This window comes from Canis aureus, chromosome 1 (assembly GCF_053574225.1).
Source record: "Canis aureus isolate CA01 chromosome 1, VMU_Caureus_v.1.0, whole genome shotgun sequence".
In the NCBI taxonomy this organism is placed as follows: Eukaryota; Metazoa; Chordata; class Mammalia; order Carnivora; family Canidae; genus Canis; species Canis aureus.
Window position 1 is genome coordinate 68,656,657 of NC_135611.1, and position 24,331 is coordinate 68,680,987.

The 24,331-nt window shown below is 43.9% G+C and overlaps 1 protein-coding gene across 3 annotated transcripts in view; it reads right to left on the bottom strand.

Annotated features, from left to right (window-relative positions):
• Nucleotides 1-3,508: 3,508 nt before the first annotated feature.
• Nucleotides 3,509-24,331, bottom strand: part of ARHGAP18 (Rho GTPase activating protein 18) — a 119,022-nt gene continuing 98,199 nt past the window's right edge. For 2 of the 3 annotated variants that reach the window (XM_077902714.1, XM_077902726.1), the window contains 5 exons: nt 23,536-23,742; nt 22,064-22,204; nt 10,078-10,202; nt 6,207-6,268; nt 3,509-5,011 (listed from right to left, as the gene is read on the bottom strand). In XM_077902714.1, coding sequence (XP_077758840.1) covers nt 4,920-5,011; nt 6,207-6,268; nt 10,078-10,202; nt 22,064-22,204; nt 23,536-23,742 — 627 coding nt within the window. In that variant the 3' untranslated portion in view covers nt 3,509-4,919. The remainder of the gene's footprint in view (nt 5,012-6,206; nt 6,269-10,077; nt 10,203-22,063; nt 22,205-23,535; nt 23,743-24,331) is intronic. The other variant, XR_013382795.1, reaches the window with a different exon arrangement.

The following is a 24,331-nucleotide window of genomic DNA, read 5'->3' on the forward strand; positions in this document are numbered from 1 at the left end:
TGTGCTGTTGGCTCTGGCTGTGCAACCCCAGCAGCGGCTCTGCTGGCAACGCGGCTGTTCTGCACCCAGCGCGGGGCGACAAGGGAGAGTAGCTCATGCAAACCCTCAGAGCTCTAAGGAGTTTAGGGCCCCCTGGGAGGCTTGGGGCGGAGCGTCTGCCTTGGGCCCAGGCCGTGACCCCGGGTCCCGAGATCGAGTCCCACGTTGGGCCTGTGGGGAACCTGCTTCTCCCTCAGCCTGTGTCTCTGCCTCTGTGTCTCTCATGAATAGATAAAATCTTTTTTTTTTTTTTAATAGAAATCTTGAGTTTAGGAAAAAGTCCCCCTGGGGCAGGGGCTCCTGTGTCGGATCATCCGTCTATGAGAGTCAACTCGGGTGCTGGGAGAGGGAGGAGCTGGGCCGGTGCAGCTGGGCCGCGAGGCCAGGCGAGGTGGGGAATCCGGTCGCCTGCCCGCTAGGGATGAAGTCGGAGAAGCCAGAACCCAGAGAGCCAGGGCGGGAGGGCTTGCGGAGCCGCCTTCGAGAAGGCGCTTGTCGGGTAGAGGGGGCGACTGGCGACACGCCCGTCCCCTTCTGGGCCTGGCATGGGGGACGGGCCTGCGGGCGCCTCGGGCCGACCGCCTCCCCCGGGCTCCCGGCCCCTCTGCCGCTTCATCGGGAAGGCAACGCGTCCTATCGGAAATGACACTGACCCCGGAGGAGGGGAGGGCTGTCACCGAACCCTTCCTGCGCCCTTCCGAAGGACGCCCGCCCGCGCTCTCGGTCCAAGGCGGCGCCCGAGCGACAGCACTGCCATGGGCTGACCCCGCGGGCTGCTGAGCCTTGTCCAGGAACGAGCCGTCAGCGGCCACCGCGTGGGCTCCTGGCATCCCCGCTACACGAAGGAGAAAACACGGCCGTCGCCCTTGCTAACCAGGCCGCCCGGCTCCGGGACCTCTGTCGCCCCGAGGGCACCATGACGGCACACACTCCAGAAGCGACCGAGTCGGGCGTTCAAGGCCCGCAGGATGCCCCGGGCTCCCGCTGGCTGACGGCCGGGGCTGGCTCCGCTGCAGAGAACTGCACGAGCTGCGGGTACTCACGCTTGGAGCCTTCTCCCACGCGCTCGGCCGGCTGCTCGGCTGTCAGCGGTGACCTCCAAGGGTACGGGAGGCTGCAGTGTCCAGCCTTTGGCTACATCACAGTCTCCTTGTTGCCTCGAAGGCAGCTCCTTCTCAGGGTCTTTGCTGGTTCCTTCTCTCCTCCCCGACCTCTACCACTGGGCACTTTCTCTACCACATCACTCCCTTGGGGATCGCAGGCAAGCTCACGGTTAACCCACGCACATGCCGCTGACCCCGGCCCAGGCCTCGGTCCTTCCATCAGCACAGATAACTGCCTAGTCGCCATGGCCACTTGGATGCCCAACAGGCACCTCGATCCCTCCTCCCTCACAATACCTGATTTGTCTTCGCCGTCTCTATTTCCATTGTTGGAAGCTCCGTACTTCCCATTGCTCAAGCAAAAAATCTTGTAATTAGTCTTGATTAAAAATGCATTCTCTCTGCCTCATAGCGGGAACCCTATAGACCTCTGACTTCACATCCGGATTCTGACCACTTCGTATCACTCCATAGCTACTGCCCTTGCCAACAGCAAAACTGCCCGTTTTGCTCTCAAAAATGTCTGAAACAATGAATTATTGTTGTCCTAGAACAAGACCACGATGTCCTTTCCCCCGTCCTCATCCCCATCCCAGTGTTACCTCTCTGACCCCCTCCATTTAACACACTCCCCTCCACCCCAGCTCTGCTGCTACCCTTGCTAATCTTTGGGAAGCCAGGCACACTACTGCTTTGGGGCCTGTGTTCTAATTATTCCACGCACACACCTGGCAATTTTCTCAGTTCCTTCAAGTCTTTGTTATTAGATATTCAATGAGAGACTGTTTGCTACTGCAGGGAACCCATCCCTCCACCCTTCATCCCACTTATCCTACTCATCTCTTTTCTCTGTTCACTGCACTTACATGCTTTCAACATATGAGGTGATTTTACTTGTTAATTTTTATTTAACTTATTATTTTGCTCAGTGATGTATCTCAAGGGTAGGACATGCCTGGCACGTGTCGGTAGATGCCCAGTAAGTATCTGTGGAACGAAGAAACCACATAGACACGAAAGATGGATGTCCTTACTGCCACATAGACACGAAAGACGGATGTCCTTACTGCCTTCTTTTCACCTTCCTGGTTCACTGTCTTTCCTCTTGTCCTGATCCTTCTGCTTGAAATAGACATTGTCAAAATGTCTCATCTTGGCTCAAAAAAACCCTCTCACCCCTCTCCCTCCCCACTCAACAGGTTAAGGGTAAAAGTCAGCCAATAAAAGGGAACACGGGAACTCTGGAATCCCTGACCAATACTGCCACCTACTGATCAAGAGGCCAAGAGATCAGTAGGATGAAGTAGAACATGAAATCCAGTCTAACAAAAATCAGGAAAAGGCAATAATAAGACATTTCAGGAAGTCGGTCAAATAAGCTGCTTTTCCCAAAGAGCACCAGCAAGAAGTTTATGCTGAATGCAACAGCAGCCGTAAGCAAAGACTGTAAATAATTACAGTAACCCACTTCGGAAAAGAGGAAACATCTCTGAAATATTAACAGGGCAACGAGTCTTCTCTAAAAACCAGCTCTTAAGTTTTCAACAGCAACTCCCTTAAGGATTAAGCTGTTTGAGATTCATAACAAATATATTTGTTGTTTCCAATGTCCCCTCACGTACAAACAAAAACTCACCTACCACAAGATTTAAAGTTCACTACGGGGAAAAAAAAAATCATAGAAAAAACATTTGGGTTAATTCTAGGCCATTTATATTTGAGGCTCTACACTACTAAGCTCTTCCTCTTCAGAAGTAGACAGACATCTTCATCTTTTTTGATTATGTAAAGGCAATATCGTTCAACATCAAGGAACAGGAGTCATGAGTTCCAAGGACCCGACATGCCATGGCATCTTCTTATGCGTTTACCATGATCTGGCATTCTTCTCATTATCAAAAGCCTCTTGTGTCCCTCTTTCCCCCACCAATACGCATTCTGGGGAATAGTAAATGTGGTAAAAAGCTAGTTGATGTATGTTTACGAAGCCATTTATCTAAATTATTACGTTCACTCCAGTCTTTGTTCGGAATTGTGGACTCCTAAAATGTATTGAGCACTAAAATTTGAGTTTATATCATTAACTGCTTCCATTAGCTTAAAATTATTAAAACATTTTGGAGAATTCATATATATCATCAAAACTAGAAACAGGATACAATGTGTTTTTGAAAAATCCTTAAGAACAGAAGTTTGCATAAGGAAAAAACTAAGGTGGGAAACAATTTTCTATCTTCTACATGTCTTCCCAATTTATACAGGAGCAACAGGGCAATAAAAGTGGATTTTAACCAAAACAAAAACAAAACAAAAATATAGTACATTCATAAACACATAGGATTAAAAGTAATAATTCCAAGAGAAGATAATTTAGAAAAATGCATTTAATTATAAAAAATTTTTAAATAAAAAAGCAATGGCACAAATCACCACAATGTTATTTAAATGATCATATCCACAGGCTGCTCTTATAATTACATGCTAAAAATTTATGACTGTTCTCATTAACAGCATTTTCCCTCCTAACTGGAGTGACATCAAGAGCTTCTGAGAATGTGTAATTTTCCCTAAAATACTAAAAGTATCATAAACACAGTGTGTGCAACATTCATTTACATCACCTTTTATTTACTACACTCTAAGCTCATAAAATATTGAAAGTTTCTCACTTCGTTCCTCTTATTTACAGTTCAGAGGCTCATCTCTTGTCACAATATGGTTTGTGCATTAAACTCCCTGGGAATAGTACTTCCTGCAGCATTTTAATAAATTTACTCTGATTATTTAAAGTACAGAAATAAAAGCTTGTTCATAGGACTGTGTCATACCCAGAAAAAAAATAATTCTTCCTGCAGCCTTATTTATGAGCTTAAAAAAAATAATAATTCCCTGTTTCAGTACAATACATTCTTAACCATTAGTGGATCAATACCATCACGCGTGTTTATGCTAATATGACGATAGGCAAAGCCAGCTAAGACTTCGTAAATCTCACTTAGGAGAACATAGCATACATGAAGTGATTTGGCTTTCACTCCCTTGTTATCTGTAATCCAGTTATTCCACATGGATATATTTTATCTATTCTTAGGATGGACGTATTTAATATTTGAGTAATAATTGGCAGTCTCTGACAGTTTTATTTTCTTGATAGTGGATACGGTTCTGTGCACGTGTCAGACGAACTGAAGACAATGCAAATCACTTCGTGTGATACAGCAAGAAGCAGTGGGATGTTCTCGTTGGAACAAATGATTCAAAGGGAAGAACATCAACGTTCGATAGTGACAGGAATACTGTTGAGTTTGGTCTGTTTTCAGATGGACTGTCTTCACGACTCGCCAAATACCTGGTATTGGCGATCTTCTCGGTTTTAAAAAGCAAACCTAGTTGGGGGAAGGCAGACATGAGGGGGAGAAAAAGGAGCAGCAGCACATATTTCTATGGATATGGTTTTAGGAGAGAAAAAGGAGGAGACGGGAGAGAGCATGTTCTCACATTAAACTCACTGTCGCCTCTGGGTACCTCTCCCAGAGGGTGATGGCCACCAAGCTACCAAACTCCCTTTCCTCTCGCTCCAGAGATGCTGGTTTGCTCATCATATTGTTAACAATTAACATAATTCTGGCAGCAGCACAAATCTGTAACTTTTTAAGGCTTCAGGGTGTCACTATTCAATGGTGGGGGACATTTGAACAATAGGAGAGTCCTGCCATTTGCACGCTCGCCCCAGCAAGTAGTCTCAGGAAGTCCTGGTAGATCTGCAGCCTCCACCCCCTAGGATGGCTTTGACTTTATGACCCACTCGGCGCTGGGGTTGAGCTGGAACAAGTCCTTCATGTACGCGTCGTCATCAAGGCAGCGTTCTCCTACCAAAGAGACACTGGGTCAATTGAATATGGTGCAGGGGCCAGGATGCAATGTTAAGCTTATTTCTCATGGTTTAACTCTGAACTCTTACAAAATTTCAAAATATCCCTCCATCCTTTACCTCCCATAACATTATAAGACTTGGCCAAAATACTGAAGTCAATTTAGGAGGCTTTCTCCAAAGGAACGGGTTTCAGATTAATTTAAGAAGTTGAAGATACTTTGCGTGAAGAGCTCTGAAATGGCTCATTCACCTTTATCATGAGTGGCAACAGCTTTGGGTCTACCCAAGTAAGAAACACCACTTCATTCCCAATTTCTAGGAGTAAAAATGCAAGATCAAATATATGAATATTTAAATAAGCCTTGCTAATAAGCTAACAATTCCAGGCTTCTAACAGTTGCAGTTTATTCAAATTGTAAGAGCAAGCCCTCATATTCCCACGTTAAACTTTCAATATTTACTAATCCTTTTGTGTCCCAGGAAAATAATTCCATAAAACTTATCTTAAAATATTTCAATTATTACTTTGAATTAAACACTCTTTATTTGTTAACAATTTCACCCTGTGCCATTTTCGAGGGTCAAAATAAAGAGAAAAATGTCACTTTAACTTTTAATAGGGATGAGTACAACCCACTGATAACTAAAAACGGGCATATAAAATATAAGGCACGGTCAAAACTAATCCATTCATTCTATTTCTATTTCTGAAGTTACCAATGTGCTTGTATGCGTACTTGTGCATTTTTGTGTTTGCCTTCGTGCGTGTGTGCGCATTATTTAGAAGGCAATCAACAATGGCAAAAATAACTTCTGCTTTCACTAAAAATATCCGTACTAGGCCATAATAAAAAACGTAATCCTGGCCTTAAATTAGCTCGGCTACTTCCTTTATTAAGATGTGATGTAAGCATATAAAAAAGAAAGTTGTTTTGAAAAAGTTCATTAACGTCCTAGAAGCAGCTACTATTTTAAGGGAACTCGTCCTTGCTGAGGTTCAACGCAGATGGGCCTTTGCAGGGAGGAGCTCAAATAGAGCCTGAAGAGAAAAAGACCACTGAACAAATCCACAATATTCATCATCAACTTCTATATGTAACTTCTGATTTCCGCCCCCAAAGATACAAATAATAACCACCGGCAATGTCAAATCAGCATATGTAACACAGAGAGAAACAAAATGTGCTTACCAATATTTCCTCCAATTTCATACAAAAAAACTTCCCCTTTCTTAAGAGTCTGGGCAATCCCACTATTGGGGACAAAACAAACTGATTAGTTGTATCATCAAACAGCTTGCAAGTAAATCACTTTAATGTGCTTGGGGAATTCGGGCTTGTATGGGAAATTCATAACTTAGACACACTGTAATTATCTAACATTCGTATTTTCCCATCTGTTAAGTGTGCCAAATAGGTAATAAAAATGTCATACCTGTAAATTAAAATAAACAAATGGACTCATACATCTGAAGGCAAAATAATAAATCAGCATCTAAATTTGTAAAATTAAGAAGAAAAGTAACATCTTCGCGGCCAATAAAATCATCAATATGACCAACTGCTTTGCCAGTTGGCAAAGGGGCCAGGAAGGTCCTCTTAAAACTATAAGAAGAAATGTTTCCGCCTTAGTTTTTACACTGCATTTAGTCAGTAAGTATCCACCACATGTTTGCTGTGCTGACAGCTCACAGTACGCAAGGTGAACGTCAAGCGTAAGACCCGGTTCATAACCTTCCCGTGCTGACTGTTCAGGTACGAGAGTTACATACGCTCGAAGCAGAAGCAAATAGTCCTTATGATGGCCTCAGAAGTAGAAGATGCATTTGCAGATTTGTGCTCTTCAAAGAATAAACTCTTCCAGAGTATTCGGTTCAAATAAAATTCAGCAGTTTTTCAAAACTCTGTATACAAGAGACCTGCTAAAAATTCAGACCCAGAGCTCTAGAAGCTGATCTCGCACATTTGGATCAAACCAAAGAACTTGTTTCTCAAAAGCTCTCTAATGGATTGTGACGCCTGGAAGGCTTTGCGGACCACTCCTGTAAGGCCCTGAAGACACGCTCCCCGGAACTGCAGAGGGAAGAGGAGACCCGACTTTCATTCGAACCATCGTGTTGGGAAGCAGCGTCCCCAACCCGTCGTCCGGTGACTCGTCCGGGTTATCCAACTCCAGCTACTCTGTTGTCTGCAACATGACAGACACTCGGGGCTTTACATACACCCACACTTAAGATCCACCTGCTGACTCGTGCCCTAGCCAAGAGACAGCTCGTTTTATTCCAAACCAGTGTATGCTTGTTTTTAAAATTAAATAATAATTATCTTTACTTATAATATAGACTATGATGCAATAAACTATCATCATAAGAAGTCATTATTTCTATGAAAACCAAGCTGAATGTCTTGGGAGACTTGATAAGACCATTTCTCCAGGATCTGGGTTCTTGTTCTACTTTAAAGAAACCTCAACTAGATTTCCTGGTAAATGCAAGCTTTGGGTCATGCTCATCAAGAAATCTAAAATTAAGGAAAAGGCAATGGCCTTTATCAAGGCTGGTGAGTCAATGTGAAATTTATTGTATATTTACTTTATGTAAATAAAGTGTGTGTTCTTGTCTTTGGTGGAGAAAATAGGGGAGAAAAGGATGGGGGAGGTAGGGTTTCCAATGGTCCCTACACAGGAGGAATGCAAAGGGGAGGGGTGGGGAATGTGGCGGAAGAGAACATATTTATAAACACTGAGGGTTTCACTTGTATGGTCCGAACAAGTAGTGCTATGTGCTCACGGTCACTTCCCCAGCTCATTATTGCAGGACAAGGCTGGTCCTATTAGGGTCTACTCGTAAACGAAAAGCTTGAGGCTTAAGGAGATTACAAATCTAGCTTAAAATGAAATAGGAAAAGATGGCATTTGGATCCAGATCATCTGCCTTCAGCACCCCCAGACGTAAAGAAGGGACCTGAGGAATGGCTGGGGCTGGGGGTAAGCAATGGGCAGAGATGTTTACCAGACTTTCCCGTAGGTGGAGCAGGATGGGCATGAGGGAGGAGGCAGGAAAAAAATGGATCTGGGGCCCCTGGCGGGGGCTCAGCGGTGGAGCATCTGCCTTCAGCTCAGGTCATGACCCCGGAGTCCCGGGATCGAGTCCTGCATCGGGCTCCCTGCATGGAGCCTGCTTCTCCCTCTGCCTGTGTCTCTGCCTCTCTCTGTGTCTCTCATGAGTAAATAAATAACAACTTTAAAAAGAAAAAAAAAAAACAAAAACAAAAAACAGATCCCACTGCAGGGGGGCAGCAAATGCTCGTTTAACAAAAGCACCCCAAGCAGAAAATCCCAGTATGCGGAGGATAATTGTCACAAACCTCGTGCTCTCTATAATGATATGCCCAGGACTAGCATGCTGTACCCTAAATACTAAAGTCACGGTTGGCCTGACAGTCTCGTCTTCTGTCACCACAGTACAGCAACCACAGCACAGACTGAACTGGATGCTTGGGTCCTCAGCGTAGACGCTGTGTCAATAGCTGTGTCTGGCCCGAAAGGGCTGCTTAGATCTGAAGTGTGGCCAGATGTCCTTCGGGCACCCCCTGGGAGCGGGTGGGCGGGCGGGCACTCGTCCCTGGTGCGCACAGCAGCAAGGGCTGGTGTGTCCCAGGCCACAGCAGGGAGTGGGGAGGACGGGGGCTGATTTCATGAAGCAGAAACCCTCCAGGGAACCGAGGCATCCAGCTGCTCTGGGGCTCTGCACCGCTGGCCCCAGGTCCAGGATGGCTTCTGGAACCTGGCTTGTATGGACAGTGTGGAAAGGGCAGCCTTTGCAGGAGGAAACCATGCATTCAGAGTTCAGCACCACCACCTATGCAAGGTGTGACCCTGCAAAGTCTTGATTTTCTCATCAGTTAAACAAGCAATAGCCATGCATGCGTCGTGGTGCTGCCGGGGGAGCGGGGCTGGCTCCCCAAGGGCCCGGGCCTTACCCACATGCCCGTCGTCTACGTCGCTGCCGTCCTCACTGCTCAGGCTTGGCTCTTTCCCCAGTTTATGAACCGGGAGCGAAGACATTTTACAGTGTATCTGTATCCCCTTCCGACCTGTGACAGCCTTAACCAGAGCAGAGGCCTGTCAAGTATTCAAGGTGCTGTATTAACTCCAGAGAGGTTTTGGCACAAACCTCCGGGGCTGCCCTTGGACAGCACCACGCGGAGAGGACGTTCCGTGGAAGACCAGCACACAGAATTCCTAAGCCAAGACGCCCGGGCCCTGGATCTCCCTTTTAAGACATTTAGAGTAATTTTCAATGAGTGGAAATGAGGGCGAAATCATTAAAATAATAACTTTAGCTAAAAATAATTAAAAGGGCAAGAACTAAAAACCCAACCTACCTGTTAAAGCTCTAAAATTCCAGAAAAAAAAAAATACAATGTCTCAAGAAGCAGATGCTCTGATATTATCAGAGGGATGCCAAGGGCTCCCACAGGCCGCCTCCCACGCCCACCAGCCTCAGCGCAGCGGAGATGGCTGGGCTGCGGCCCCCCTGCGGCTCCCCAGGGCAGCGTTCCAGGTGTGTGGGAGACGTCAGAGCTCCAGGCGCTGCGTGTCCTCCCTCAATTCCTGGTTTTAAATTTCGGCATTTCTTTTTATTCGTCATAGCTCATAGAAAAAGTTGTATTTTGTATTGTTTGTTTTAATCCCACTGTATCTTATCTGGCCATTTTCCTAACAGCCTACACGTGGTGATTAACCTCCGATCAACATATTCTAGAAAGCCTACTGAGTGGTCTCAGGGGCCGAGCCCGCTGCAGGCACCGTGAAGGAATGCTCACACATCCTGCTCCAAACAGCCTCGACTCACACATAAACCACCTCCAATGCACTCGACTCATTACCACAGTCTAGTTGTCAAGTCTGCTCTTCTTTTCTGCTGGGAAGACCAAATTTTGAAGCACTTCACATCACCCGTACTTGTTTTTTTTTTTTTTTAAGGAAGGGGGGGTAGGGAGGGAGAGAGCACGCGTGTGAGTTATGCCACGGAATGATTAAAACAAAACAGGCCTCTACCTTTCTTGGCTGAGAAACCTGGCAAGCACATCACTGGCTTTTAGTTCTTCAGTTAGCTGTATTGCCATGGAAACTTTCGAGAGATGGGGAGCTTGCACTCGAATCACTCCCTGAGGAACGTCAGCCTGCAAAGCAATAATGACATTGGAACGAAGCTGGCAGCAGCTGCAACGTGGAACTCTGTACAATGCATTACATGGTAAGTGTGCTCAACTACGACGCATTTTACTTCACTACATAAAAACCTTAACTACTGTATAATGTAATTTGCTAAATTACATCAAACCTCAAATATCCTCTTAATGGTGATAGGGGAACTTTATAATGCCGATGCAGTAATGCTTAATTATTTTTAAAGATGTAAAGAATGACAGCAATAACCATTACTGCCATATTAAGTGCTGATTTCTGAGTATTATCTACTAGAGAGCGCTTCTTCATGTAGCAATTTATGAAATTGAATCAGAAAGAAGTTACTTTGTGTGCTCTCGCAATGTATGCATTTTAAAAATCTTCCTGCACATTGACAAAATCTCACAGAAATTCTTGCTCCTGAGAGCATTTAAAAAATCAAAACAAAAGAAACATACATTTCTAAACGTTTGTATCTCTCCCGCTCCTCGCTTGGTGAGTGGGTTCACATGGCGACCCGCACGCTCTGACCCCAGGTGACCGATTCTAAGTGCTCTGCCGATAGGTGTTAAGAACTGTCTCTATGTTGGGGACTATCAAAGATTGTGAGGACCAGCAAAACATGAGCTAGGACATTCAAAATATCCGGCTTAATTAATTCTTGGTTGTTCTGCCACAATAAATAGTAATTTAGTATTTATAACTGTATGTCACGTCCTTAGGACAAGCAGCACGCGCAAAGGCTTTACAAAGCACTTCCTACAAAACCCTGTTTAATTAAGCTAAAACTCACTAAGCATGGACTGCGTACCAGGCACTGTTCTATGTCTACTCACCTAGCAGGTAATGAGACACACGCCTTCTAGTATTTTTTGTGCTCACAATATCATCTTTTTGTAATGACCATGGTCTTGGATTGCTTTCATTCCCTCTCCCCACACCAACGTAAAGCATGGATACACCAGGAATGGAATTAATGTGACTTCTTTCAAATTTCAACCAAAATAACATGGCTTTAGAGAATGAGGCTACATCACAGTGCAGGTGCCTGCATGAGACTTGCACGTGCTTCTCAGTAACCTGCGAATTGTTGTGCAAGAACCGCCAAGGGGAGAGGCTCAGGCGAGGCTGGACACGGAAGCGTGGGATTGTGCAGGACCACGGCGTTCCCCCCCAGAGGGCCGCAGGCACCTGTTTCAGCTGTGGGGACACCGCAGAGGCCCCGGGCCAACCTGGGAAACCCTGCTCCCTCATCTGACCTCGTGGAGAACACTCCATCCAGCCAAACAACGCGGGCCAGCTGGAAGAACCTCCGTGTTCCTAGGGTCCTTTAACTTCTGTCCCTGGGGAAGAGGCTCAACCCCACCCCTGAAGGACACCCAATCCCAACCCATTCCCAGAGCCCTCAACTCCTGCTGCCGTCCCATTGGCCTGGCCCCTTGGCTTGGTTTGCTGACTTTCAATTTCCGGGGCGTAGATTTTGGTCCGACAAAGTAGTCTGGTCTCTGACCCCTGCCCCCCCACCCCCCAGGATGCAAATCTAAGTTACCTTTTTCCTTGATTCTGTGGCAATTTGTTTTCATTTGTAACATTTGGAAAATGAGCGGCTTCTTCCAATGGACAGGGGCTTTTATTTGGTTGTGTGCATTTTTTTCCTTTCACAGCAGCTATGAAATCAATGGGGTACCTTCTAACTCAGGGATTGTGCTGCACACACTCTTCCCTTGGGTTTCATCACTAGCCTATGTCCCACCGTGATCATTCTACCTGCTGGCCCGGCCTCACCTGCTTCCTTCTAGGGGGTGGAAAACAAGAAGCTGGCACAGAACACAAATGTTGGATTAAAATCGTAATAGCAACAGTCAAAGCACAGAGTCTGTGTTCATAAAATCCTAATCCACCTTGTCCACTCAATTAAGCAATAAATATCGGTATTTTGGATTCTCCGTCCATCTACTATTAGTATGGAGGGCCCTGAATAGGGGGCTAGGGTTTGCAGACACCCGAATACTTTATGCCCATTCAAGAAAGTCAGGAAATCTGCTCAAGTCACGGTGCCACATATCCTTACGTACAGGTTCTTCTTTGGCAAAAATAATAGTGGCAACAACTGTTCCCATAATTATATCCCATCCAACAGTAAAATATCAAGAAGGCTGGCAAATCTATGCTGACTTTTAAAGTGAAGATGACAATAAGTCTTTACATATAGGAGATCAACCAAAAAATGAGTTACAATACCAAAATGATCCAGAAAAATAATTTCCTGCCATAGAATTCAGGGACAGGACAACCTTCCTCTGCTCCCGGCCTTTCTCTCCACTATTCCCATGGTACATTCTATTGTTTGGGCCAAAAAAGCCAACCAACATGTGCTACAAACACCCAGGCTTTCCTATCTTGAAGTTCGTTCTCCTCCTCTTCTGTAATATCTCCTGCTATCGATATTTCAAGGCCCAACTCAAATATATCCAACTCCAAGGAACCTTCCTGATCCACAGGGTCCAAGAGAACTTCTTCCTTCCCCTGAGACTCTTTTATGATGGGGTTCCACTATAGGATACCTGTGTTCTAGCTACATGCCACATGACTGCGTCACATCTGTAGCCAGCTATCGAATACTTATTGATGGCATGAATCACTCAAAAACATCTCTAAGAATGCTATGCTAACATTATTGTATTTCTCGAGAATAAAATAACGTACACTGACATGTATTTCCTAAATAGCAAAAAGACTGTCTTAGGAACATTTCCTAAAAGAAACAAATTGCCTCCATCTATCACATGGTATTTCCTCCATGAGTGAGAAAAGACAGGCAGGGAAAGAGAGGAAGGAAGGAATTCAAGGTGTTACGAGGGACCCTCCAGTCGTTTACTTCTGCAGGGAGTCACCGATGTTGGTGTGCAGCTGCTCGTGGATGCGGCCACTCTTCCTACAAGACCCCTCTAATACGTTGGCATGACCTACGCTTTCTACATGTGTTCAGAGACGGTGCCGGAGACAGTACAACTCTGCTCCCTTATAAAATACAGCAGTCAGGTCAGTGTGGTGTTGGGGGTCACACCCAAGAGCAGCACATGTGACACACATGGGAATCCAGAGTCTCTCTGATAGAGTTTGGAAGGAAGAGACTCAGGGCCAAGCTACTGAGGACACTCGGGAGTTCTCATGTGTATGTGGAACGTCAAGGAATCGCCGTATCCTGGCTCTGGAACAGATGGGGAGTGGCATGGGTCCAGGTGCCTCATGGAACCTTCCCCCTAGTGAGCAGAGGGTGGAGCTAGGCCAGTTCTGGATCAGCTCTAGCCCTTCCCGAACCACTAACTATACTATTTTGACTCCTTTCACATAGAACTGGGGTGCCTGGGTGGCTCAGTGGGTTAAGCGTCTACCTTCAGCTCAGGTCATGATCCCAAAGTCCCACGATCGAGCCCTGAGTCAGGCTCCCTGCTCAGCGGAGAGTCTACTTCTCCTTCTGACCCTCCTCCAGGAAGGAAGGAAGGAAGGAAGGGAGGGAGGGAGGGAGGGGAACTGGGATATGAGCGCCTGTTTAAACCTTTTTTTGGCCGACAACGGCTCACAGCACCTTCCTAGGTCGACTGGTCACGTTCTTTGACAACTAAGGAGACTGCTCTAGCAGGGAAGCTGTGTGTGCGTGTGTGCACATGAGTGTCTAGGACAGGAACAGTTCTTAAGTGTTTCCCTCTGTAGTGATACATTCCATCCAAATTCTCACAATAACACGTACATAGAAAAGTCTGACTCACTTTGAAGCTGCCATGCCCTTCACTATTGGAGAAAAAAATGCATGTAACTGGCAGGCATAATGGTTAAAGATGGAGAGTTTAGAAGCTCGTTCTGGAAACCTTTTTTTCCCCAGATATCTTGACAAGGGTGGCCAAATGATATTTGCTAAAGACTATAAACAATAAATGATGCCAAGGCTCCAGTTTAAATGGTGTATGACAACTTCTATTAAGCTCCAAAATCATGCTACATCAAATACTCAAGCTATTAGTGCACTAATTACATTGAGCTGCCAAGCTTTGAACAGATACAACAGGCATGATCATTAAGCCAAATAGTCTGTTCTTAACTTGAGCCACAGTAATAACTGAACCTGTGAATAGTATAATCTTTGTAACTTTCACATTTTTTTCGTGTGTGTCTTAACAGCTGTGACTCTCTTATTTTTTTAATGTTTATTTTTGGTGTGCTGGTGAGCTGAAGTTATGTGATGTACAGCAAGACTGGAGAACAGTATTTCACTAACACAACCTTAAAATTTAGTCACAAAGGATTTTACAACTTACAAAATAATTTCTTATGCATATAAAAACTGTTACAATGGAGAAAATCATCTCATATGGTCCTCACATGTTTTATATATTGAACTAAAGAATATTTTTAAAAACAAGATTTTAGGGCAGCCCGGGTGGCTCAGTGGTTGAGCATCTGCCTTTGGTTCAAGGCGTGACCCCCAAGGGTCCTGGGATCGAGTCCGTCAGGCTCCCTACGGGGAGCCTGCTTCTCCTTCTGCCTGTGTCTCTGCCTCTCTCTCTGTGTCTCTCATGAATAAATAAACATAAAATGTTTTTTTTAATATATTTCATTTCTTATTATTTCTTATTTGGTTAAATAGAAAATGACTTTAGCATTTCTTCATAACATGTAGATAAACACTGCATTGCTCATATTTTTGCACTCTAGATTAGAAATTCAGTGTCAGACCTTTAAAAAATATTAATTCATTTTTTTCATTAAAAGCTAAGTTAAATGTAAGCTGACATTTTTAATGCTACAGAAAAATATTTTATCTTCAACAGGGCAAAGTGAAAAAACAACTTTCTTAAGAAAGAGAATATAACACATATTTTAGGAAATTAAACAAGGACATTTTAGCAAGGTGCCTTAAACTAAAATGGCATATTTATCACCTTAGTCCGACTGGAGGTGAGACATGAAAGTATTCTCTGCCATCTTGAACTGCCTAAGTCCTGACTATAATAGACCCTCTATTATCCAAATGCTTAAACTTTTATCCAAATCAGATTCAGAGACTTTTAAAGAACCTGAAATAGCTTCTATAGGAATATGCATTTAATTTACAACAAAACTAAGTTTTTTTCCTCTAATATGGTATTCTTTATGTACTATAATAAAAATCACAAACGTCTTCAAAAAAAAAAAAAAAAAAAACAAGATTCTGCGCTTGATACTATACTGTGATTTTCCACGTAAGTCCCCAGGTAGATCCAGACACTGTTTCCAGACCTAAAGCAGATGCTTAAAACAATATCTGCAATGATGCTCTGGGTCAGAGCTGTTAAATGAAACCAGAAATGGAATTCTAAACAGGGTTGTGATCAGACATGCAGCCCTGGCTATAAACAATCCAGAATCCACACCGCACTGCTGTCAACTCCAAGATTTTCTAGAAGAGAATGGCAGAAAGTAGCAGCAACAGAGTTCTTTTCCAAGCCCCAAATCCTAAATGTTAAAAAAAAATTTTAAGATATTTATTTATTTATTTATTTACTTACTTACTTACTTACTTATGAGAGAAAGAGAGAGAGAGAGAGGCAGAGACACAGGCAGAGGGAGAAGCAAGCTCCATGCAGGGAGCCTGACGTGGGACTCGATCCCAGGACCCCAGGATCACACCCTGGGCTGAAGGTGGCGCTAAACCGCTGAGCCACCCGGGCCGCCCCTAAATGTTAAATGTTATAAGATCATCTTGGATCTTTTAGCAAGTCAGGTAAGCTCTCTAAATATGGGTTCCTCAATTATAAATTTAGGGTGTGACATGAGATCATCCTGGGCTAACACTGAAGTTAACCACAGAGGGAATATTCCCTCTACCAAGGAGGGAAGATGTGAGGAGCTCAGCTTATTTGGCAAAATCTCTTTCTCATAAATGTACAGCTTCCGAGGGTGCCTGGGTGGTGCAGTACGTTGAGCATCCAACTCTTGTTTTTGGCTCGGGTCATGATCTTGATCGCATGGTGGGTGAGACTGAGGCCCAAGTCTGGCTCCGAGCTCACTGCGGAGTCTGCTTGGGATCCTCTCCCTGTCTCCCTCTGCCCCTCCTGCTCGTGCTCCCTCTCTAATAAATGAATCTTAACAACAACAAAAAGTACAGCCTCCATTTACGCTGAAAGGTGAGCTTGAATGATAGTAGAAAAATCACAGATCAAAGTCCTCAATGGACTTGAGACCTGCATGATTCAGCAATTCATAACCAGATGCTCATCAAAGCAGCCCCAGGCCCTTATAAGGCAGAGATGCAATGTGAAGAAATTATGGGTGAAATGACAGGATGTCTATGATTTCCTTATAAGTACTAGAAGGAAACAAGGTGTGGGAGACAGGATGGAATGAGATTAGAAAAATAGGTGTGATCACTGTTGATAGGTTTATGGGGTTCATATACTATTCTGTTTTTTGTATCTAGGTAAGAAAAAATCCGTAATACAATTAAATATAAATTTACACATACATACGTACCCAGTGGGGAGAATCATACTCACAGTTTTTATACAGTACACATGCCAAGGTCCTGCTCTGAGAGTTTCTGACTCAGTGGGTCCAGGGAGCGGCCCAGTCATGTTTTATAAAGAATGCTACTACAGACAACCCTATTGCATACTCTGGATAAGATAGCATCAATCTGGCCCTACCCCTCATTTTACAGCGGAAAGTAAGGCGCAGAGAGATAAAATGATTTGCTATTAATGTCCCACTGATGGCAGAGCTAGAGCTATATCCTCAAGCCACAACTTCCAGTACGTGATATAGAGCATATATACCCGTGTGTGTGTGTGTGTGTGTGTGTGTGTGTGTGTGTGTGTGTGATATCAGTCCCAACCACACGTTGAAGGCTGTCACAAAATGGTTATTTTTAATGGTCTACCATTTTGTTGTTTTTCACCAAGTGCTTCCTTCTGGTGCAAATGATGTGTCCTTAGTATTCAAGAAAGTCACATTTGTATCAAACAACTTACTCATTTAAAAACATTTGTCATATTAAGTAGATACTGTGTCCCTTACAACCTGGCTCAAACTATTAATTTATCTAGTCAAGCAAATCTCAATAACATGAACCCTGAGTACATATGGTCAGCATTAATAGCATACAGAATGCTTTAAAAATATATATATATTGCCCTGATGACTTTTCATGATCTACAGTCTTTTGTCTTTCCTTCCTCAATCCCTGGCAATCTGGCTTCTTCCAACTGTAGTTACTGACAGTGCTTTGGAGAAAGTCAGGAGTGACCTTTCAATGCAGAATGCACTGACCTCTGCCCAAAGTTAGCCTTCTCCAGCCTCTCTCTAGCACGTGGTACACTAACCAAGCTCCTTTCCCTACCCATCTTCGTCCCTGGGCCTCCAAGACGCTGTAATCTTCCACTTCCTCTGACTTCCTACTATTTCTTGGCCTCTTTGACCAGCTCCTCTTCCGTGGCTCACCACTAAAATATTGGCATATTTGGCTTCCACGGCAATCTCTGTGCTGATCCCAAAGGCACACCTCCAGCTCTGGGCCTTCTGAGCTACAGCCCCGTGGAGCCAAAGTGCTTTCACACAGAGGGTCAACTATCCATGTCAAGAACTGACTACCTCAATTAAGAGTCCGTTCCTTTTGCTGAGTGCTTTCTATCAATGATAAAATCACCCACGGTAAAACCAGCGAGTCATTCTAGATTCCTCCTCATTCTACATTCCTCGTATCCAGTTAGTTTCCACATCTTGTCGGTCCCCCCAGCTCACACTTAACACTTCTTTCCATTCCCATTGCTGGGTCTTGGCACGGCCCAGGACTGTGGTTAAAAGCTATACATCGAACACACGTTAATAATGGCAGTCCTACGTGTTCACTGTATTACTACCCACGAGCTGGGACCCAGGAACACAACTCTCTCAGAGTTTTTCTGTGACCTCTAAGGAAATAGGGGATATGAGTAAAGAGACTCAGATTTAAGATCATACAGATTTGGTTTTAGAGTCCAGCCCCATCACTTCCTATCCAGATAACCTTAAGCAAGTTACTTGAGATTGCTGACCCTCACTTTCCTCATCTATAAAAAATGAGACAATAATACCGTACACTTCAATTAAACTCCTGTAAATATTAAATGAGATGATGTTTGCAGAAAATGTTTAGCAGCATGCCTGTCCTCTGGCAAGCACTCAAAATAATGACACTTATTACCCCTTGCAAGTATGGCTGCCTTCGCTAATTTGCAAGTTTTCTCCAACATATTATGAATATCTTCCAACGTCAATATACACCCTTGTATTTCCATGATATTTCGCTACGTAAATGCGCCATAAGGTATGGAACTCCTCGTACCCTTTCGGGCTATTTCTGGTTCTGGCCAGCATAAAGAATACGGCAAGGAACTTAAGCATAAGCCTTTGCATGCTCGTCTTACTACTCCCTTTGAAGGAATTTCTGAATACAATGAAAAGCACAGTCTTCAGGCCTCTGCCATATGCTCATGACTCTCCGGGGAGAGTCTACCAAATTATGTGCCCCCAATGGCGATGAAATTAGGGGCACCACCTACCCAACCTCCTGTGTTTCACCGCTCCAAACTTTCCTTCACCTGACATCGCAGCAATGATTTGAACATGCAAGTGTAACCCTGTGACTCCTGGGGTCAAGATTTGCCCGAGTGGAGGTCAGGCTCCTCCCGGAGACCCCGCCTGGCCTTCCTTCTGCCCCTGCTCCACGCGCCTCACTGGCCCCTAGGACCTAATTTTCCCACCAAACACCCTCAAACATCCCTACTTCTTTTTCTAACATGAATCTCACCCTCAACACGCCCTGACTGGAAACTGTGATCTTCCCTGCTGAAGGGGCAATTCCATCCTTCCAATTTCTCCGGCCAAAAACCTTGGAGTCACTTGTTACTTCTTTCTCTTAAAATTCGTATCATTTCAACTTGAAGAAATCCCAAGGACTCTGACATCAAAAGACACAGAATGTGACCGTGTCACCTCTGGCACTAGTATCCTGGTGTCCTGCTTGCACCGAGACATGAACTTCTTCCTCTGATGTGGTCTCCCCATAGATGTGGCTCTCCCAGAGTCTATCCTCAACACAACAATCCAAGGGCACATCTTAGGACATAGATGTTCAAGCCTTAGCTCAAACCGTGCAACGACCCCACTTCACTCAAGATACGTCCAAATTCCTGAAGATGGCCTACAAGGCCCTATGTCATCTCCTGGTCCTGTGGTCCCTGTGATCCCATCTCCTACTGCCGTCCCCCTTGCCAGCCCACTCGGGTTACAAGCACTGCTTGCTGGTCCTCAAATACCCTCAAGCAAGTTCCTACCAAGAGGCTTTTGACAGACTATTCCTTCTGTTCTTCCTGAGAGAGACACGCACCTTGGCACCCCGTCCCTCCTTCACATCTTCACACAAACGAACAATACCTAGACCACCCACCTTAGTATTGCAAGGGCCTTCCTCCTTTCTTTGACTCCCTTTTTCTGTGCTATTTTTATTATTTTTAGAGCCCTTCTCACGTAGTAACATACGATGTAATTCACTTACTAATTCTTAGTTACAGAATTTAAGCTGCACAACAACAGCAGTCTCTGCCCGTATTTCAGGTGCCTAGAACAGTGCCTGGCATGTGACAGCCATACAGTAAACAGCTGCTTAGCAGATGAATAAAATACCCTGGCCAGTTTTAGGCTCCGTAATCTCATGCTACACATTCAAGTGATTTGGGGAAAAGTAAGGAAACACAAACTACTAAGACAGAATGGGACTGGGCAGCTAACCACAAAATAGCTGGCCCATGTTCCATCCAGTAACTTGAGTGTTGTTCTGTCATCGTTCTCTGTGTGTTGTCGTTCTCGCTAATAAAATGGCAGCAACTTGAACAAAACTCTGGCAAGTGCTTGAAAATTTTAGTCAAGATGATGGACCCAATGAACCTCCACCGCGAGTCCTGACTACCTCTGGGCCACGCCTCTGCCAGAAGCTTCCTCTGCTAGTGAGAGCTCTTTATGCAATTTGCTGCCTAAACAACACCTACGTGCTTTTCACACCCGGCTCTCCTTCCCAGGAAGCCTCTCAGAGGCCCACTTCCTGTTCCGCAGCCCCGGGAACCCTGATCAGGCTTTCAGTCCCACACCTGTGGCACCTGTAAGCTCGACCCTTCTGGACCCCGCAGCCCCTCCAGCTCCCTGAGGGTGAGCACCAGCCTCGCCATCTTCCTCTGAATACCTAACAGGGAGTGGGGGCTCGGCGCCAAGCAACGGTTAGCAGCATTCTGGTAAAAGAACTGAGTTTCTCAGAAGACAAAAGCAACACTCAGAGAGACTGAGTAACAGCTAATACATGATAAAACAGAGACTTAAATCCACGTTTGAATCCCAAGGCTTAAAATGACAAGATGGCTTCTACGTAGTACGGAGATTCTCAGACCATCTCACCTTGTTAATCCAAAGTACGAACTAAAGAAATCTAAGTTAATACAAATTCTCTAGAAATAACAACATGATGTAAACGTTTCATCTCTAAAACCTAACTTAAATTTTTTGTCCAGGGTTTTATTATTTAAAAGGTACAGCATAAATGTTTCCTCGGATGTATGACATACCTCACATTGTACTACCTTATAAAAAAGGCAGGGCTATAAAACCATCTAAGTTAATACGAATAAGCAGAGCTACAGAACAAAATTATATTCATGTATTTGTAATGATTTTAGGGGAAATGAAATGTTCTAAGTTAAATGAAAACGGTACGTCAAAAATCCTTTCTAACCTGTGACAAGAGCAAGCCCTTTCTCAAAATAATAAAACAGTATCAACAATTCCCTTTTACTACATTTTATGTCCTTAAAAATACTTAAAAATTGACCAAAAATATTTCATGCCAAACAATGTTATTTTTTTGATGGCGAGAGGCACAATATAGAATATATATGTGTGTGTGCTTATATATGCGTATATTTTATAATTACTAGATCCTTAAGTAGGCCAAAGCCAAGGCCAAAAAAAAAAAAAAAAGGGAATCACAGCCTGATAATTGCATTTCCACATTATTCCACAAGATGTCAGCATGTAACTGAATAACCTCAAAGGTGGCGGTGCTGGTGGTGGGGGTGTCTCCACCATAAACAGAACAATAGAAACCCTTCCGTTTCCCGATCTTAACTTAGAGCTTTGGTAACTCACTTCATAAATGTGTCTTCATGTATATTTTACTATTTTAAACCTGATTCTTAATACATTCTTATGGCAGTTTCTAAATGCTATTTAGGTATCTCTTTTTAAAACATTTTAATTTTCTTTATTGCAGCATACATCTCCCCGGATTCGGCGAGTGACCCAATGAAGAACTTACTGAAACCCAGGAAGGATCCTAGGCATAACCAACCATTGGTCTGTTTATCTGACTCAGTTATTTTTCCCCATTTGACAGATGAGAAAATGGAAAAAAAAAAAAAGATCAAGTGGTTCACACAGGGACGCCTTACTCAGTAGATGACATGTTCAGTGGACAATGGCGTCTCCACAGAGTCCTCTGTGTGTGGGGGGGGGGGGGTGAGCGGGTGTGTGTCAAGACATTCTTCTTATTTTCCTTTGTTCCCCACTAACAGCTCATATGCTGAGTCACCAACACCCGAGCAACTGCTAGTATGATCATTACTAGGAGCACAGTTGCCCTTAGTGGGCCTAGAACTTCGTCCATAGCAACCGGGCCCAGTAAGTGTGTGGAAGGTCCTGCTAACACAGAAACATATGAAAGTCCTTCTGGTGCGTGTGAAAGTAAGAACAATACTGACATCTGCATAAACACGTATCGGCAAGTTTCTCTTACATCATTTGTGTTCTTATCCTGCTTTTCATATTTTTCTCGGTCATAAGCCATTTTCTTCAGCAATTTCTTCATGGCTTTTTTATCTTTTTTATGATTTTCAGTGTTTTGCTTCCTCACTTGGTTGACAATAAACTTGGGAATCTATGGAGAAATAGAATTAAGTTTGGGGAGGAAAAAGAAGTGGCATGACTTTTGAGCTCTAGAAAAGGTTTTATCTTTATATTTTAAATGTGGAGACAAGTAAGGGTTTTGACCATTTCATCAGACCCATAAGACCATGCTATTTTATACATGCACTATTCATTAAATATGGAAAAAAATGTATCGTATTATTCATTCGTCATGAGGACAGAGCATGCACAAGAAGTAATTTATCCCCATTGTGTAGGTTGGGTTCAAAAAGAGGCTTGGTAAAGTTCAAGGACATAGTATCCATCTCCTATGCCTTACATGCCAGGATTAGAGACTGCCTGAGGTGACTGGCCTTAGGGACCACTACATTGAAGGTTGGTCCCTTTTGCAGCCACCTGTGAACAACCCAGCCTTTAGCTAACCTGCAGTCCCTTCTAATAACCAGCTAGCCTCGCCTCAAAAGAAAAGAAAAACTCGGGATCCCTGGGTGGCGCAGCGGTTTAGCGCCTGTCTTTGGCCCAGGGCGCGATCCTGGAGACCCGGGATCGAATCCCACGTCGGGTTGGTTCCCAGTGCATGGAGCCTGCTTCTCCCTCTGCCTGTGTCTCTGCCTCTCTCTCTCTCTCTCTCTCTGTGTGACTATCATAAATAAATAAAAATTAAAAAAAAAAAAAAGAAGAAACCACCTTCTCCAAACCTGCTGAAAAGAACTCCTGCCTCTCTGCTAAATCCTTGGAATTGAGACTTAAAAAAAAAAAAAAGAAAGAAAGAAAAACTCACCAATAAAAGCTGACAGGTATCTAGTGATAATCCAGGAAAAATCGATTCTCAGAAATTACATGAGCAAAAATAAAATATTTTAGAAGTTTCCAAACTGAAACAATGAAATAATGCTGGCATTTTAAAAACTGAGATTTAGGGATCCCTGGGTGGCGCAGCGGTTTGGCGCCTGCCTTTGGCCCAGGGCGCGATCCTGGAGACCCGGGATCGAATCCCACGTCAGGCTCCCGGTGCATGGAGCCTGCTTCTCCCTCTGCCTGTGTCTCTGCCTCTCTCTCTCTCTCTCTCTGTATGACTATCATAAATAAATAAATTAAAAAAAAAAATTAAAATAAAAATAAAAACTGAGATTTAATAAATGGACATTGGTTTTTTATTTTAATTCCAGTGTAATTAACCCAGTGTTATATTAGTTGTCAGGTGTATGAACATCAATTTTTTTTTAAAGTCACATTGGAATCACTTCTACTGGTTTGCTTTTTAGAGAAAATATAACCATAAAAAGACTTTAGAATCTAGATATCACTATTCATTAACAGAACTTAAAGATATATACTTACTGTCCACAGAAGTTGTTGATACTTAATCAATAAATGCATGATGTTCGCTGTCCCAGCTGCCATTATGAATTCTCGCTGTTCATTGGACTTCAAGCCTAACGCGTGACACATGAAGAGATTCGGGGCCATGACCATTGCTACATTCATGGTTGTCATCTTATTTTTCTCTCTATTGTCTATTACTCTTTGGAGAAATTCAAGCAGGGCCTGAAACAGAAATGACTCTTTGAGATTTGTGTTTTAATGAAGATAAAAGAGATTTAAAAGCATTGTCAACGTATGGGATTTTTACTTAGTTAAAAAATAAGTTGTGCATAATCACCACAGTCGGCTAGGGGCATGCGATGGGCTCTGCCATCAAAGCTTCTCTGTCTGGTTAGCACCTCGACGTGGCACTGGGCCTGGGACAGACAGGACACCGTCGGAACCAGGCATGAATGGAGGCGCTCAGACATAGGGCCCACTGGAGCCACGCAGCACTGAAAAGCAGCTGCTTTTCATACAAATATTCACTGGCTTCACAAAGTACTTCACTTTTATCTTTAGTAATTAAAAAAAAAAAAAAAACAGAAAAGAAAAAAGAGAAAGAGAAGAAAAGAAAAGAAAGAAAAGAAAAGAAAAGAAGAAAAGAAAAGGAAAGAAAAGGAAAGAAAAGGAAAGAAAAGGAAAGAAAAGAAAAAAGAAAAGAGGGAAGGGAAGGGAAGGGAAGGGAAGGGAAGGGAAGGGAAGGGAAGGGAAGGGAAGGGAAGGGAAGGGAAGGGAAGGAAAAAAAAGCTCTCTTAGGCTCATTTAATCT